Source organism: Salvia splendens, chromosome 9, assembly GCF_004379255.2.
Source record: "Salvia splendens isolate huo1 chromosome 9, SspV2, whole genome shotgun sequence".
NCBI classification, from domain to species: Eukaryota; Viridiplantae; Streptophyta; class Magnoliopsida; order Lamiales; family Lamiaceae; genus Salvia; species Salvia splendens.
In genome coordinates, this window is record NC_056040.1 from 27,219,781 (window position 1) to 27,233,524 (window position 13,744).

General features: G+C 38.0%; 1 protein-coding gene across 1 annotated transcript; it reads right to left on the minus strand.

Annotated features, from left to right (window-relative positions):
* Positions 1-4,254: 4,254 nt before the first annotated feature.
* Positions 4,255-6,141, minus strand: LOC121749371 (probable glycerol-3-phosphate acyltransferase 2). The gene is made up of 2 exons (XM_042143945.1): positions 5,480-6,141; positions 4,255-5,130 (listed from the first exon to the last, which is right to left on the minus strand). The coding sequence occupies exons 1-2, from the start codon at positions 5,933-5,935 to the stop codon at positions 4,255-4,257; spliced, it is 1,332 nt and encodes a 443-aa protein (XP_041999879.1). The 5' UTR covers positions 5,936-6,141.
* Positions 6,142-13,744: the final 7,603 nt, after the last annotated feature.

The following is a 13,744-nucleotide window of genomic DNA, read 5'->3' on the forward strand; positions in this document are numbered from 1 at the left end:
ACCTCGAACTGCAGATCTTGGTGGAGGTGGAGGCATAAAATCATGACCGACATCATCAGTGTGACTGACAGAATGACGACCTCGAACTGCATATCTTGGTGGAGGTGGAGGCAAATAATCGTCAGCGGCATCATCTACCAACTGAGTATCCATCCTTGGTGGAGGTGGAGGCATAAAATCGTGATCGGCATCATCAGTGTGACTGACAGAACGACGACCTTAAACTGCATATCTTGGTGGAGGTGGAGGCATAAAATCGTCAGCGGCATCATCTACCAACTGAGTATCCATCCTTGGCTGAGCATTCGGGCAGTTGCGCCTGTCGTGACCTGGTTGACGGCAATGTTTACATCGGCGTCGGGCTCGTGGCTGATCAGCTTCACGGACATCCATCTGATTAGGAATCCTAGTAGTACGGTATCGACCGCGACTTTTAGGCATTAACTGTGCTCGTGAACATTGCAAAGTCCATTCAGGCACGGCCCAATAATCTTGGTGTCTGGGTGGATTGAACACCGTAGAATATTGGTGTACCCAAACACTTGTGCGGTATACGGGATCAACAAGCGACAGCATGTTGTCGTTTCTAAAACGCGCAACTGCCGCTGCATGTGAACATGGAAGTCTCCACATCTGCCACTTTTGACATTTGCAGTGCGAGTCCAAGTACTTTACCTTCCACTTATTAGCGCCCTTTCCACCAATTCGACGCTTTGTTCGAACCACATAATGCCCTGCAATTGTGTTGGGTGCTCTCATATTATGTAATTGACCTTTTGCATCATTTTTGCACACCTTTTCATGCGCCCACGGGGTAAGTGGTGTGGCACACTGTGTTGATGCAATTGACCGGTCATTGAACCATTCTATTGTCCTCCAGAATATCATATCAATGCAAGCTTTAATTGGGAGTTGTCTTGCGCCTCTCAACACATTGTTGTAAGATTCCACCATATTAGTGGTCACCTCACCCCATCTTTTGTGTTTGTCATACGCCAGATTCCAGTTTTCTAACTCCACGGCATCAAGGTACTGCAAAGCCTCGTTGTTGACGTTTCGAAGTAAACGACGTCTGATCTTAAACTTGCGCTTCTTGGTAGCAATACCAATCTTCCAAACAAGTCTTTTGACCATGATACCTTTGTGATTCTACAAAACATTCTTTCTAACATGTACCAAGCAAAATCTGTGATGACCTACATTGGGTTCTTCTTTCCATATGGGAGAATTCATTGCATCTATGATTCCCACATGCCTATCAGATATGACACATATTTCATGCTTTGCTACATGAAGTCTAATGTGTTCCATAAACCAATTCCAACTTTCTTTGGTTTCCTCATCAACAATGGCATATGCAACAGGCAAACATTTCTTATTAGCATCAAATCCAACGGCAATAAGAATTTTACCTCGACATCGTCCACGTAGATGAGTTCCATCAACCGTTAAAACTGGTTTGCATAGTTGAAAAGCCTCCACAGCTGGTCCAAAAGCCCAGAATACGTACTTGAATACCTTGTTCATACCATTGCTTAATATGTCATCGTGCATCCATTCCACAATTGTGCCAGGATTTTGTCTTTGCATTTCATTCAAATAAGCTGGTAAAACTTTGAACGACCACTCTCATCCACCGTATACAAGCTCAATCGCTGTCCTCCGAGCATACCATGCTTTCTTGTAACTAACTTTGACATGAAATCTATTTTCAATATCCGCCACAATTGCTTTTACCTTGTAGCAAGGATCGTTTTTTATCTGATGGCGAACACTCAACGCTATCATACCCGACGAAAGATTAGCGTGGCCATTATAGTTACGATCCCCCATGCAAGTATGAGCAGTGCTAAACACTCTAATTTGCCAGTGTTCATCATGCTTCCTCAGTGTTGCTCGGCACTCCCACAAACATTTAGGTAAGGACGTATCTTTCGGATTTCCTTGTGGCCACTTACAAACTGCATGCCATCTCTTTCCTTTACTTTCAACAACTGTATATTGTCGGATTTTTTCCAAATGCCAATGAGTCACAGCTGCCTTCAATTCCAACTTCGTTCTAAATTTAGTATGCAAACCGACATTGGTAGGATCTTTTTCACTCCAATAATGCACACTGGGATCATCACGCTCATAGTTTTTGGGATCAAAACTATCATATGGACCTGGTAAGGTGCGAAAGTAGTTGATTCCAGGCTGTGGGAACTGTGGAACTACTCTTCCTCCAACTGCCCTTCCACCAACTGATGTTTCTCCAACTGCTGTTTCTCCAAGTGGAATGGATGGTCTTGAAGCAACAAATTGTTCATCATCCGACGGATCACCATCTGAGTCTGTACTAACCGTGTCGGAATCTTCAGAATAATAAGGTGATTGTGGATCAAGAAAGTCGGCTTTATCAGGACCTATTATGTCCTCAACCACATCACAATTGTCACGTTCCCCTAAATGCACGCCTCCAGCTTCAAAATCTTGTGTTGCAGCTAAATATGGTTCTTGGGCTCTCGTAGACGTACCAACATCAAAATCTTGTGTTGCAGCAAAATATGGTTCTTGGGCTCTCGTAGACGTACCAACATCAAAATCTTGTGTTGCAGCAAAATATGGTTCTTGGGCTCTCGTTGACGTACCAGCATCATAACTTATGACATGATGACTATGATGTTGAGTAATTGCCGAATACTCAACATATAATTCAATTACACCTCCAATAATCATACTCTCACTAAACATTAGTTGCATGCATACTTCTTCTAGTTGAACACCTATAAACGTGACTCCGGATCCAAAGCATATAGTACGTTTCCATATTATTTGAATATTGTTTTCATATATGCTTATCCCCATCCTTTCACAAATTTTTTCCACAAGCTCATCGTACGAAATTGTTTCATCCAACATAATGAATCCTTTAGCAAAAGGAGGATCATACGAAATAACTGCTCCGGGAATTATCTTTCCACCCCAATATAAATTGACACACCACGTCATACTATCTGCAATAATGTAAAACACAAATAAATATGTATTATTTTTACATTCATCATTATGTAGAGTCAGCCAAAAAATTGACAAAATAATTCTATTAAATACACTACAATATATATTATCATAACAATCCATTAAATATTGGTAACAAAATTAGATATACTACAACATATAATAGCATAACAATTGGTCAAAATATTTCTATTAAAATATATACTATCATAATAATCCATCAAAATATTAGTGTGCCCATAACAATTGGTCAAACTATTATATTAATTGCACTACAATATATATTATCACAACAATCAATCAAATATTGGAAGACTAATGTTTAGAAGAATGAGTCTAAAATTTGATATACTAACCGATTAGAAGGACTAATGTTTGGAAGAATTAGCCAAATTCAAAATATCCACGCTTAAATCCACCACCGGGTCGACCCGAGCGAAAGGTTTTTCCGCCTTGGGAAGGGTTTTCGCGTTTTGGGGAGGGAAAGTGTTTAGGGTCGCGATGTTGGGGGAGATCTGATAAGGATATGGTTCAACAGAAACACGGCGACCGAAATGGCGTTTTTAATGTAACATGCCAACCTCAGCGGCGTTTCTATTATTAAATACGCCTACTGCAATGGCGTTTTAATAATTAAACACGCCGACTATATTGGCGTTTTAGCCTAAAACACGCCAATTAAGTTGGCGTTTTTCATATAGCTGTATTTGGCGAAAATACACCTACAATACGACGCGATAATAAAACGCCAATGATGTTGGCGTATTTACTAATAGAAACGCCAATGTGGTTGGCGTTTTTCCCATTTTTGGAATAGATAACAAAATGGGTACATTTACGTAATCTTTAGTGTAAACTAGCCTATATACCTGATTTTCCCCAATTTAACACTACTTCCACTACTTTTTCTCTTATTTTATTATTTTTTTCATCCCTTTTCTTACTTTATCAGTTCTTTTATATTGCTTTACTAATTGAATATTAAAACTCATACTATTTCAAAAAGTTTTTATATTTCTTTTCTACGGAGGTAGTAATAAATATTTGGAATCAACTTACATCGCCAAGATTCATTGGATTGGATGAATTCGTCACCCATCCTCTAAATTCACGCCAAATATACTTGTTGTTTTACTAAACTCACGTATCTCATCTATAAAGCACATTGATCTGATTAATATAAACAATCTACAACAATAAATTTAAAAAAAGTGCAATATTCCAAAGTTGTACTAATAAATTCAATTCATAAAGTCATAAATAGTTTCCATCATTTCCTGCCAACATAAAGTACTTATCTTTCCTTGTGAGCTTAGTGCAAGTAAAGCCTAACGCCTTAGCTATCTCATTTTGCACCAAATTAGCCACCACAAATCTCGAATCTCCATCACCACCAACGCCTCCACGCACCACATCTAGAAACCGGACCCCGTACGCCACCCGCGGGTTCATGAGAAAGAACATTGGGTCCATCCACTTCGACCCGCCAGCTGTCGTCCCATAGAACATGCTGACACAGCACTCCACCGCGACCGGGAATATCTCCTCGCTTACCTCAGTGAACAAAGGACTAAATCTCAGCAGATACGGCTCCCTACATGTGGTCCCCTCAGGGCACACCACGAGGTCCCCACCCTGGCCTAGCACACTACACATCAATTCGGCATCCCGGACCCGGTTCCTCGTCAGCCGGACAGTCTCAATGACCGACACGGCCTCCGAGACCCTACTAAGACCGTAGGTGACCGCGGTCAACGGGGTCCCGAGGCCGTAGTAAATGAAGACCGGGTCAAACAAGGTCTTGTGATTGCAAACATATAATATGCCCTTACCAAGGGGCTTTCTTTTGGCGGCCAATTTGGAGAACGCCTTCGACTTACAAACCCTAAGCTGCATCCCCAAGAAGCGCAATAGCGTTAGCGCGATTTTGGGCGGCGCTGTGAAGAAGACGATTGCTCTAGCGAGGGCGAGGGCGAGACCGAACGGGAGCCACACGAACATGAGAAGGGCGGCCACAAACGTCGGCCGGAAAGCCAGCCTTCCGTCGTGAAGGATGAGCGGTTTAGGGTATGAATGTCTTGCAAGTTGGTGCCAATTTCTCCTTTCTTCATCGCTCACTAAGTAAATCTCCTACAATTATTCCAACTTCAAATTAAATTACAAAAACAAAAAACATCCATAATATTTGAGTAACATGAAAGAAAGAATTACTACCTCGTCCACAAAAACGAGACTAGTTTTACTATTTTAGACCGTCTACCAAAATTAACCATTTCTAAATATAAAAAGTTTAAATTAATTACATACTACTAATAATATGGACCACGCAATTCATTGAAACTATTTCTGCCACTTTTTCCCTTTCTCTCTCATACTTTACCAATTATGCACTAAATTAAACCCCTGTCATTTACAACTTAGTCCATTTTTAGTGGACGGAGGCAGTATAAAAAAAAGAAGTAGCTAACTAGATTTGCACCTTGCAAGTGGAAAACAATTTATTTTGGAAAGGTTGGTTGGAGCTACAAACTCCAATTGCATTGGGAGTGATCACACCATCTAAAAAAGGCACTCTTCTTTCTTCCATAAATCCCAAGAAATAGCCATGAAAGAGTTTGAGATCTCTTCCAACAACGAAATCCACTTCTAGATAATCCATCAAGAAGCTCTCCACCATGACTTGAGGCAAACTGCTCACTGCAACCGTCGTCTTCGCCCTTCGTATGGCACGAAAGCTCTCGTCCCCCACGTCTTCTAGGAAGAACTTGGGGAGGACGGCCTTCCCCTCTTTAAATCTATCGGTCTTAAGCCCGAAAAAGCAGATCATCACCATGGCCTTGAAGGCGAAAGCGCAGGCACAAACCCTAATCAAAGGGTAGAGAAGGAGGAGGAGGAGTGACCTAATCGGGCCGCCGGCTTCAAACGCTACAAGCATGAAGTAAGGGAAAAGCGAAGGGGATTTCAGTAGGGCTTTTTCGACGTCGAAGATCAACACCCGGTTTTCGAGGTGGGGTCTCTGCCCTAGAAACTGGAATTCTTTAAACTCGGTTTGTGATGTTGAGATAATTTCTTGGGGATTTTTCTTTGTAGGGATTTTGAAATGATTAAGGAAAGTAGAAAAGAAGAGGGAGATGATTTTGAGAGCCATGTTTACAGGGGATGTAATGTAACATTTGCATGGAACTTGCTTGTCAATTTATAATAGTATTAATGAATGTTTGGTTTTCCAAAACCCCTTCACATGTATTTTCTCTTGTTTTATGAAGTAGTAGTAATATTAACTCTCTTGTCGTCTATTAAAAATATGAAATTTTCAAAAGGCATGAGTTTTAATACAAAGTAAGATTAGATATATAAAGACAAAGTTATTGAATTCTAAAATAGACAAGACTAAAATAGAAATAATTTTATTTTTAAGACTGAATATCATATTAACAGCATTGTTGATGGTGACACATAAAAGGAAATTTGGGACAGACACTTTCTCCATCTATTTCAAATCTTGGGAATCATAAATTCAATAGATTTGGTGATATGGGTATATAAGAGCATCCACAACGGCGAGTAGGACGGCGTGCGTCCGTCGGTGCTAGCGGCACGGAGACATTGTCCGCCGCTGCGCTCGCGCCGCTGGCACGGAGCTGCTCGATGCATCGAGCACGTCCTTGCCAGAGAGCAGGCGACATGGTAGCGTGTGATTGGCCAACGGCTATGCCGTTGGCAATTTAATTTTTTTTTTTTAAAAATCAGATTTTAATTAAAAATTCCGATTAAAAATAAAAAATATTTTCCCACTTCCCAAAAAATTATATCCGTTTTCTACCCACTTTTAATTTATTTTTCAATTTTTTTCCCCGAAAATACACATTTTTATCTATAAATACCCTCACTTCCACACCAAAAATTCACACCACACTACACAATTATCATCCAAATTCTCTCATTTCCATTCTCAATTCCCATCCAATCTTTCATTCACTCTTACTCTTACAACAAAACAATGTCCGGCCACGGCGATCACCCCCCGGCTCCCACGGTTGGAACCCCAATTGGTTCGACTCACAACCGTTTCCTAGTCCAAAACGGAATATTCGGCCCCTCCTCAAAGCCAAGGTTCGTAAGTTCCGGGTGGCTACCGGCCTTACACGATCGACGACCAAGATGCCCCCGAAGGGCAATACAAGTGGACACCCGAGCCTAGAGCGAGGTCGAGTGGCCCCTCCCAAACTCGGACTCATCCTACTCGTGGTGTCCGCACACCGTACACTCCGACAGAGATGGAGCAATTGTTCAAAGCGTTCTTGTCAATCTACGAAGATCCGGAGATTGGCACGAACCAATCTGGCGATCATTATTGGTGGCGCATCTGTCGCCGGTACAATGAAAACCAGCCGGCTGGAATAATTGAGCGCAACGAGAGTATGGTGCGCAACGCCATATACAGAGCCAACGAAAAAATTCAAAAGTTCCAGGGGTATTACCTCCAGGAAGAGCGGTCAGCGGGGAGCGGCCGGAGCGAGGTTGACATCATCAGTTCCGCCTTGTCGACCTACCAATCCATGAACTACAAGTCGTTCAAGTACCTCAACATTTGGCAGGAGACGCGGTCGCATCCGAAGTATAGGGGAGGTGTAACATCCTCCTCTAACGGCTCCTCAAAACGGTCAAGGTCGGTATCCCTATCCGACACCGGCTCCGAAGACGTGGCTAGCCAACTTGCCGGAGCTAACTTGGGTAGCCCCGACGCCTGCCCGAGCGGTTCTCAACGCCGACCGCAAGGAAGGAAGAAGGCGGCGGCCAACCGCCGTCGCGCCGCGACTCTATCCGCCCCCGATCCCGAACCCGAACCCGCTCCCGCTCCCGCTCCCGCTCCCTATGTGCCACATCAACCCCCCACCAACTCGTTGTGGGGAGTTTTGGCCCAACTCAATTTGGCCGATAGGTCAAATATGACCCACGAGCAACTTCGATCTCATGTGGCGATGATACAGGGTCTCCAAAGAACGTTGGGGGTATTGCCAGATGATGATTAGTCTTCACCGGGGGCATTTTTATGCTTAAATTGTGTAAATTTTATTTTTTTTATAGTTTAATTATGTAATTTTCATTTTTTAGGATTTTAATTATGTAATTTTTATTTTTTAGGAATTTAAATGTAATTTTTATTTTTTAAGAATTTAATTATATAAATTTTAATTTTATTGTAATTTGTAATATTATTCCGGATATTTTTAATGAATTTTAATTTTGTGGAAATGTTTTTATTTAAATTGAATAATAGAATGGTGGGACCCTTGTGATCGTCCTTGCGGAAGAGCACGGATGTGGGTGTTGTGCTCTTGCCTAAGAGTAGGCAGAAAAAGTGGGGCCGGACCCACATCCGTGCTCACTGGCAAGAGCACGGATATGGATGCTCTAATGCCACGGTTGGCTAGTATATGTAGTGTGTTGTATAGACCAACTATCATTAACCTAATCAACAAAATTTGTTCCTTTATATATAATTTAACTTATTATGAAATGAAGACCTAATTCTAAATCAAGTGTAATTACTCACTGCGCACGTATAAGTCCTAATACAAATGATGCAGATTTTCACAACATAACAAATAAGAAAATTAAATTAAATTAAGTTGTAATTGAATAGCTTTTAAATTAGGAGATTGCCACTCCAATTAATGTGAATGGCATTTATTTGGATTACTTAAATTACAGATGGTAGTATATCAGTTGCATCAAGTAGTTAATGTTAGGAGGGAAATAATCCATATGTAGAGGTTGGAACTTAATAGTAATAATAGTAAGCCAACCAAATAGGGAGCAAGCAAAATAGAAATATCATCTTTTTCATATAAGAAAGTGGAAAATTGATGGTGATAATCATATGCTTTCTTGCTCCAACGCATTAAACTTTGACTCTATTATTGAAAACTTCCTATGTTAGGGTGCTCAAAAACTCACCATCTCTACACTCCAATTAATTTTACCCTTTACTTTATCGTCTTTTCATTCATTACGGAATTGACATGCCACCGAATGATTTCTTTTATTTTTATTTTAGTTTACAAAAATTTGTGCCCGCTAAAAAATACTCCATTTACTACCATCAAATATTTCATATTGTATCCACCATTCTAGTTTTATTTTTATTATGGAATTTGCATTCTATTAACTTATTCATTTAAATTTTAATGTAAAATTAATATATTCGTATAAAAATAAGATCCAAATTTCCTAATCATTTTTACTTAATTTTCTATTAAAACTTAAAGTGACACTATTAGTAGACGGAAGAAGTATTAGTCAATTTTAGATCAAGAATACCTACTTTACTAGTTAGTCATCATCAATGAACGTCTCTTTCCTTTTTAAAATTTTAATCGCTTAAATCTTTGATTTTTTTATATTAAGAAATTATGAGATTAATATATCATATTTTGTAATTTTGAGCTTAAATAACACCCAAGCGTATAGGGATGTAATCAAATGCAAACTCTAAATATTGTAAAAACTCCAAACTATAATCTGGACCGTTAGAAAATATCAACAGATGACAAAATTATATCAACGGAAAATGTCAACACAATGTCAATGGTTGATGTTGTGTTGAAAATGTGTTGACATTTTCTGTTGATGTATTTTAATCATTTGTTGACATTTTCTAATGGTCCAGATCATAGTTTGGAGTTTGTACAATACTTCATTAATTAACATATTTAAAATTTATCCATAATTGATAATTTCATTTTTTTTTCTTTATGTTATTTATTTCAATATATTTTTATTTTTCTACAACTATTTATAAATAAATAATTTCAATTTTGATACTTCATTAATTAACTTGTTACATAATTTATTCATAATTAATAATATTAAATAAATACATATCTCTAGTTTTATATTATTTAATTATTTCTATCTCATTACTCATCTCCCTCGCAATTTTCGGCTATGCCGTAAAAATACCCTACAATTATTATCTATGGACTGGACTCCCAACGTCAAAATTTTGCGCTTGCCACTGTCCATGACTACGACTATTTATTAGAACGTAGGTGGTAGAAAGAATGTTGTAATAAATGAAGGCAAACTGGTGTGATCTTTTAGATTAAGGAAGCAGCCTACAACATCTTATACTCACGCTTCTCTCACGATCATGTTGTTCTTCACCTCCCAGATAGATGATGTTTGTTATGATTTTTCGGGAGACTGTGGAGGTATGGCACGTCTTGAGTCACTCATCAGGATACTTTTTTTCCCCTTGGAGAGTTTTTTCCCATGTGATTTTATTCCCAAGGGGTTTTAATGAGGCCAACCCACCTGGGATTTTAGTGGGTGTCTCAGGACGCTGCTCTTTTGGGACTCATCAACCTTGATGACTTAGTATCATCCATGGATTTTAGTGTATTGTTAGTTGATGTTGTTTTTTTCGGATATATCCGAGAGTATGATGTAAACGTTTGATTTATATTTAATTTATTTATTTATAAAAAAAGTATATGAATTTTTTGAGGTCTATGGATTATCGAAATGACATGAAAATCATTGAGTGCAGTTTTAAATTTTAAAATTCAGTTACTACGGTTATTTGATAAACTTGGTTAGTTGTCAAACCAATTTTAAAACGGTACCCGGTCTAGTTCTTAGTTTAGTGTATTAATTTTGTCAATTAATAGATAAATTGGTTGATTAAAATCGAACTGGTCAATTAATTAACCATACTAAATTGAGATCAATGATAATAAAAAATTTAAAAAATTAATTTTTTTTTTATAAGAGTAAAGATTGTAATCAATTGCAAGGCAGAGAAAAGTCACAATTATCTAGAGAAGCCCAAAACACACTCCAAAAAGTCCCAATAAGGTAGAGGAGTCCAAAACACATAAGAAAAAAATGAAATCTAAATAAAATAATACTCTATTCGTCCCACAATAAAAGTCACATTTTGTCATTTCGGATTGTCTCACAATAAGAGTCACATTTCACTTTTATCATAAATGGTAAGTACGTCTCACATTCCACTAACTAATTTCACTAACATTTTATTACTCCATCCGTCCGCGAATAGGAGTCTCGTTTTTCCATTTTAATTCGTCCTCGAATAAGAGTCCCGGTTCACATTTACCATAAATGGTAATAGGGTCTCACCTTCCACTAACTCATTCCACTCACATTTCATTTAAAACTAATATATACAAGTGAGACATTATTCCACTAACTTTTTTCCACCTATTTTTCTTAACATTTCTTAAAACTCGTGCCGCCAAGAAATGAGACTCCTAATGGCAGACGGAAGGAGTATAAAACAATTATAAAGAAGTGGACTTCATATTTCACTAACTTTTCCAAGCCATTATTCTTTATATTTTTAAAATTTGTGCCCACATCAAATGCCACTCCTGTCGTGGGAGAGAATACTCCATAGGACTACAGGAGTACCCAATGAAAAAAAAAACACTACAAAAAATAAAACAAGTAGATGCATGGTCGAAGGTAACCTATATTATGAGAATATGATTACAATATGGTTCAGTAAAAAAATTATAGTTTGGATCCTCTTCCAATATTTTAATTCGTACGTGTTCCATTCGGGTAAATTACACAATTCATACAAAAAAGTTTCCTCAATGTTTCAATTTAGTACAAAAATTTTTAAGTTAACATAAATCATACAAAATGTTTGACAAAGTTTCAATTTAATACATTCTGTTACGATTCTCATTAACACCGTTACTTTTTTTCTATTTTTTTCTCAAATCTATCATCCTACTTTATACTCCATTTTATATCACACAAGGAACAAGCTTGTTTATTCATATGACAGCAAATTATATTAAAAAAATTCAAAAGGCAAGGCATTTTCTTTTCGCATGTAGAACAGAAATTTTGGCAGAAACGAGGATGCAGGAAATGATGGAGGCGGATGAGAGAAGCTACGACGTCATGGTGAAAAGCTTCTGCGAGCTCGAGCCCGACTAGGCTGATCATTACAGGAGGGAGAAGGGCTTGGAACATAGGCCCTCTTTTGCTCTGCATTACAGTGTTGATGGAGAGAGAGAGGAAGAAAAAATGACGAAGTTCTGTGGTGTATGTGTGTTTTGGGAGCACGGCCAAGTTCAGTACGGCTCAGCTGGAGAAGATTGCATTTGGCCTCGACGCAGCAGGACTTGATTTCGTCTGGGTCGTGAGGGATTGCGGGGAGGAGGAATACCGGAAGTGGTGATTCTTGATGGTGGGGGCTCTTAGACGCATTGTGGATAAAATTTTATTCTTGAAGGGGTATGCAGCAGGGGAATCGGCGGCGGAGATGAGGTGGAGAGAGACTAAGTATAGAGAAATTGTCATAGAAAATTGTTGTATGCTAACTTTTCCTTGAATAATACCCCATGTTTTTATGGAAATTGCCGGTGGAGGGGGAGGGCGGCTGAGCATATAGAATGCAGTAGGATGATAGATTTGACAAAAAATTTAACGGTGTTAATGAGAATGTATTAAATTGAAACTTTGTCAAACATTTTGTATGATTTATGTTAACTTAAAACTTTTTGTACTAAATTGAAACATTGAAAAAACTTTTTGCATGCATTGCGTAATTTCCCCTTTCCATTCACGTCCACCATTAATTTATTAGTTAACATTATCTCGTATTAATTTTATGATTTTACTAATATTTAATTATCGCAAAATCTGACAGCTCCTCGCTATAAATATAGTACTATAGTCGCATGCTAGCATCGCACAAATTTTAAGAAATTATTTAATTTTGTGAAGAAATATGAGAAAAAAATTAATAAAAAGTGGACCCCACTTTTATATATTAGTAGTTTTATACTAGTAGAATGTGTGTAATGAGATAGCTGAATGGTGGGTTCTCTTGCATAAAATGGAAAAAATAAAATAAATGAGACTAGTACATCCGAAAATAGCAAAATAGGGCATTATTTCACGGACAGAGAGAGTACTACTACTAAAATTTGTGAAGTTGACACAATGGTGCTAATGTAGGCTGAAGGTCTTTTTACAATGAAAATATCTTTTGTACTCCTGCTGTTCCATTACAAGTAAAATACTCCCTCCGTCCCACAAAAAATATTTGTACTTTCCAATTTCATCCATCTCACAAAAATATGTGCATTCCATTTCTGAAAAGTTATATCAATTTAATAATGTAGGTTACACTATCAATGACACTACTTTAACTATCATTCTCTTCTTCTCTCTTCTTTTAGCATACATTCTACTTCTCTCCTTTACTTTATCAATTTTGTCTTAATTCTCGTGTCATATCCATTATCATATTTTTATGGGACGGAGAGAGTATTTTTTTGGAGGGTAAAGTACCACTCAATTTATGGCTTGTGTATAAGATTTAAGCTGCTTGCTCGTGGGTATATCTCGGAATATCTTGAAATATGTTTTCCATTAGATTAACCCTAACATGAGCCACTAAGCAAGTTTTCAAAGAATTTTGACCATCCAAAGCAAGATCATATGGATATGGTTGGTTTATGCTATTACTTTGTGTATGGAAGAACAAAGAGGTCACCAAACAAGAGGTCATGACCATGTTCTTTGAAATGGAACGAATAATATTTTATTCAAATATAAGGATACAAATATCATAATTGAAGGCTTAATATAGAAACATTAAGTCTATGCAAATTAATCATCTTTTTTTTCTATTGGGATTTTACAACCTAAACCCTTACTTTACTGTATTGTACTCCTATCAACCAAAGCACTA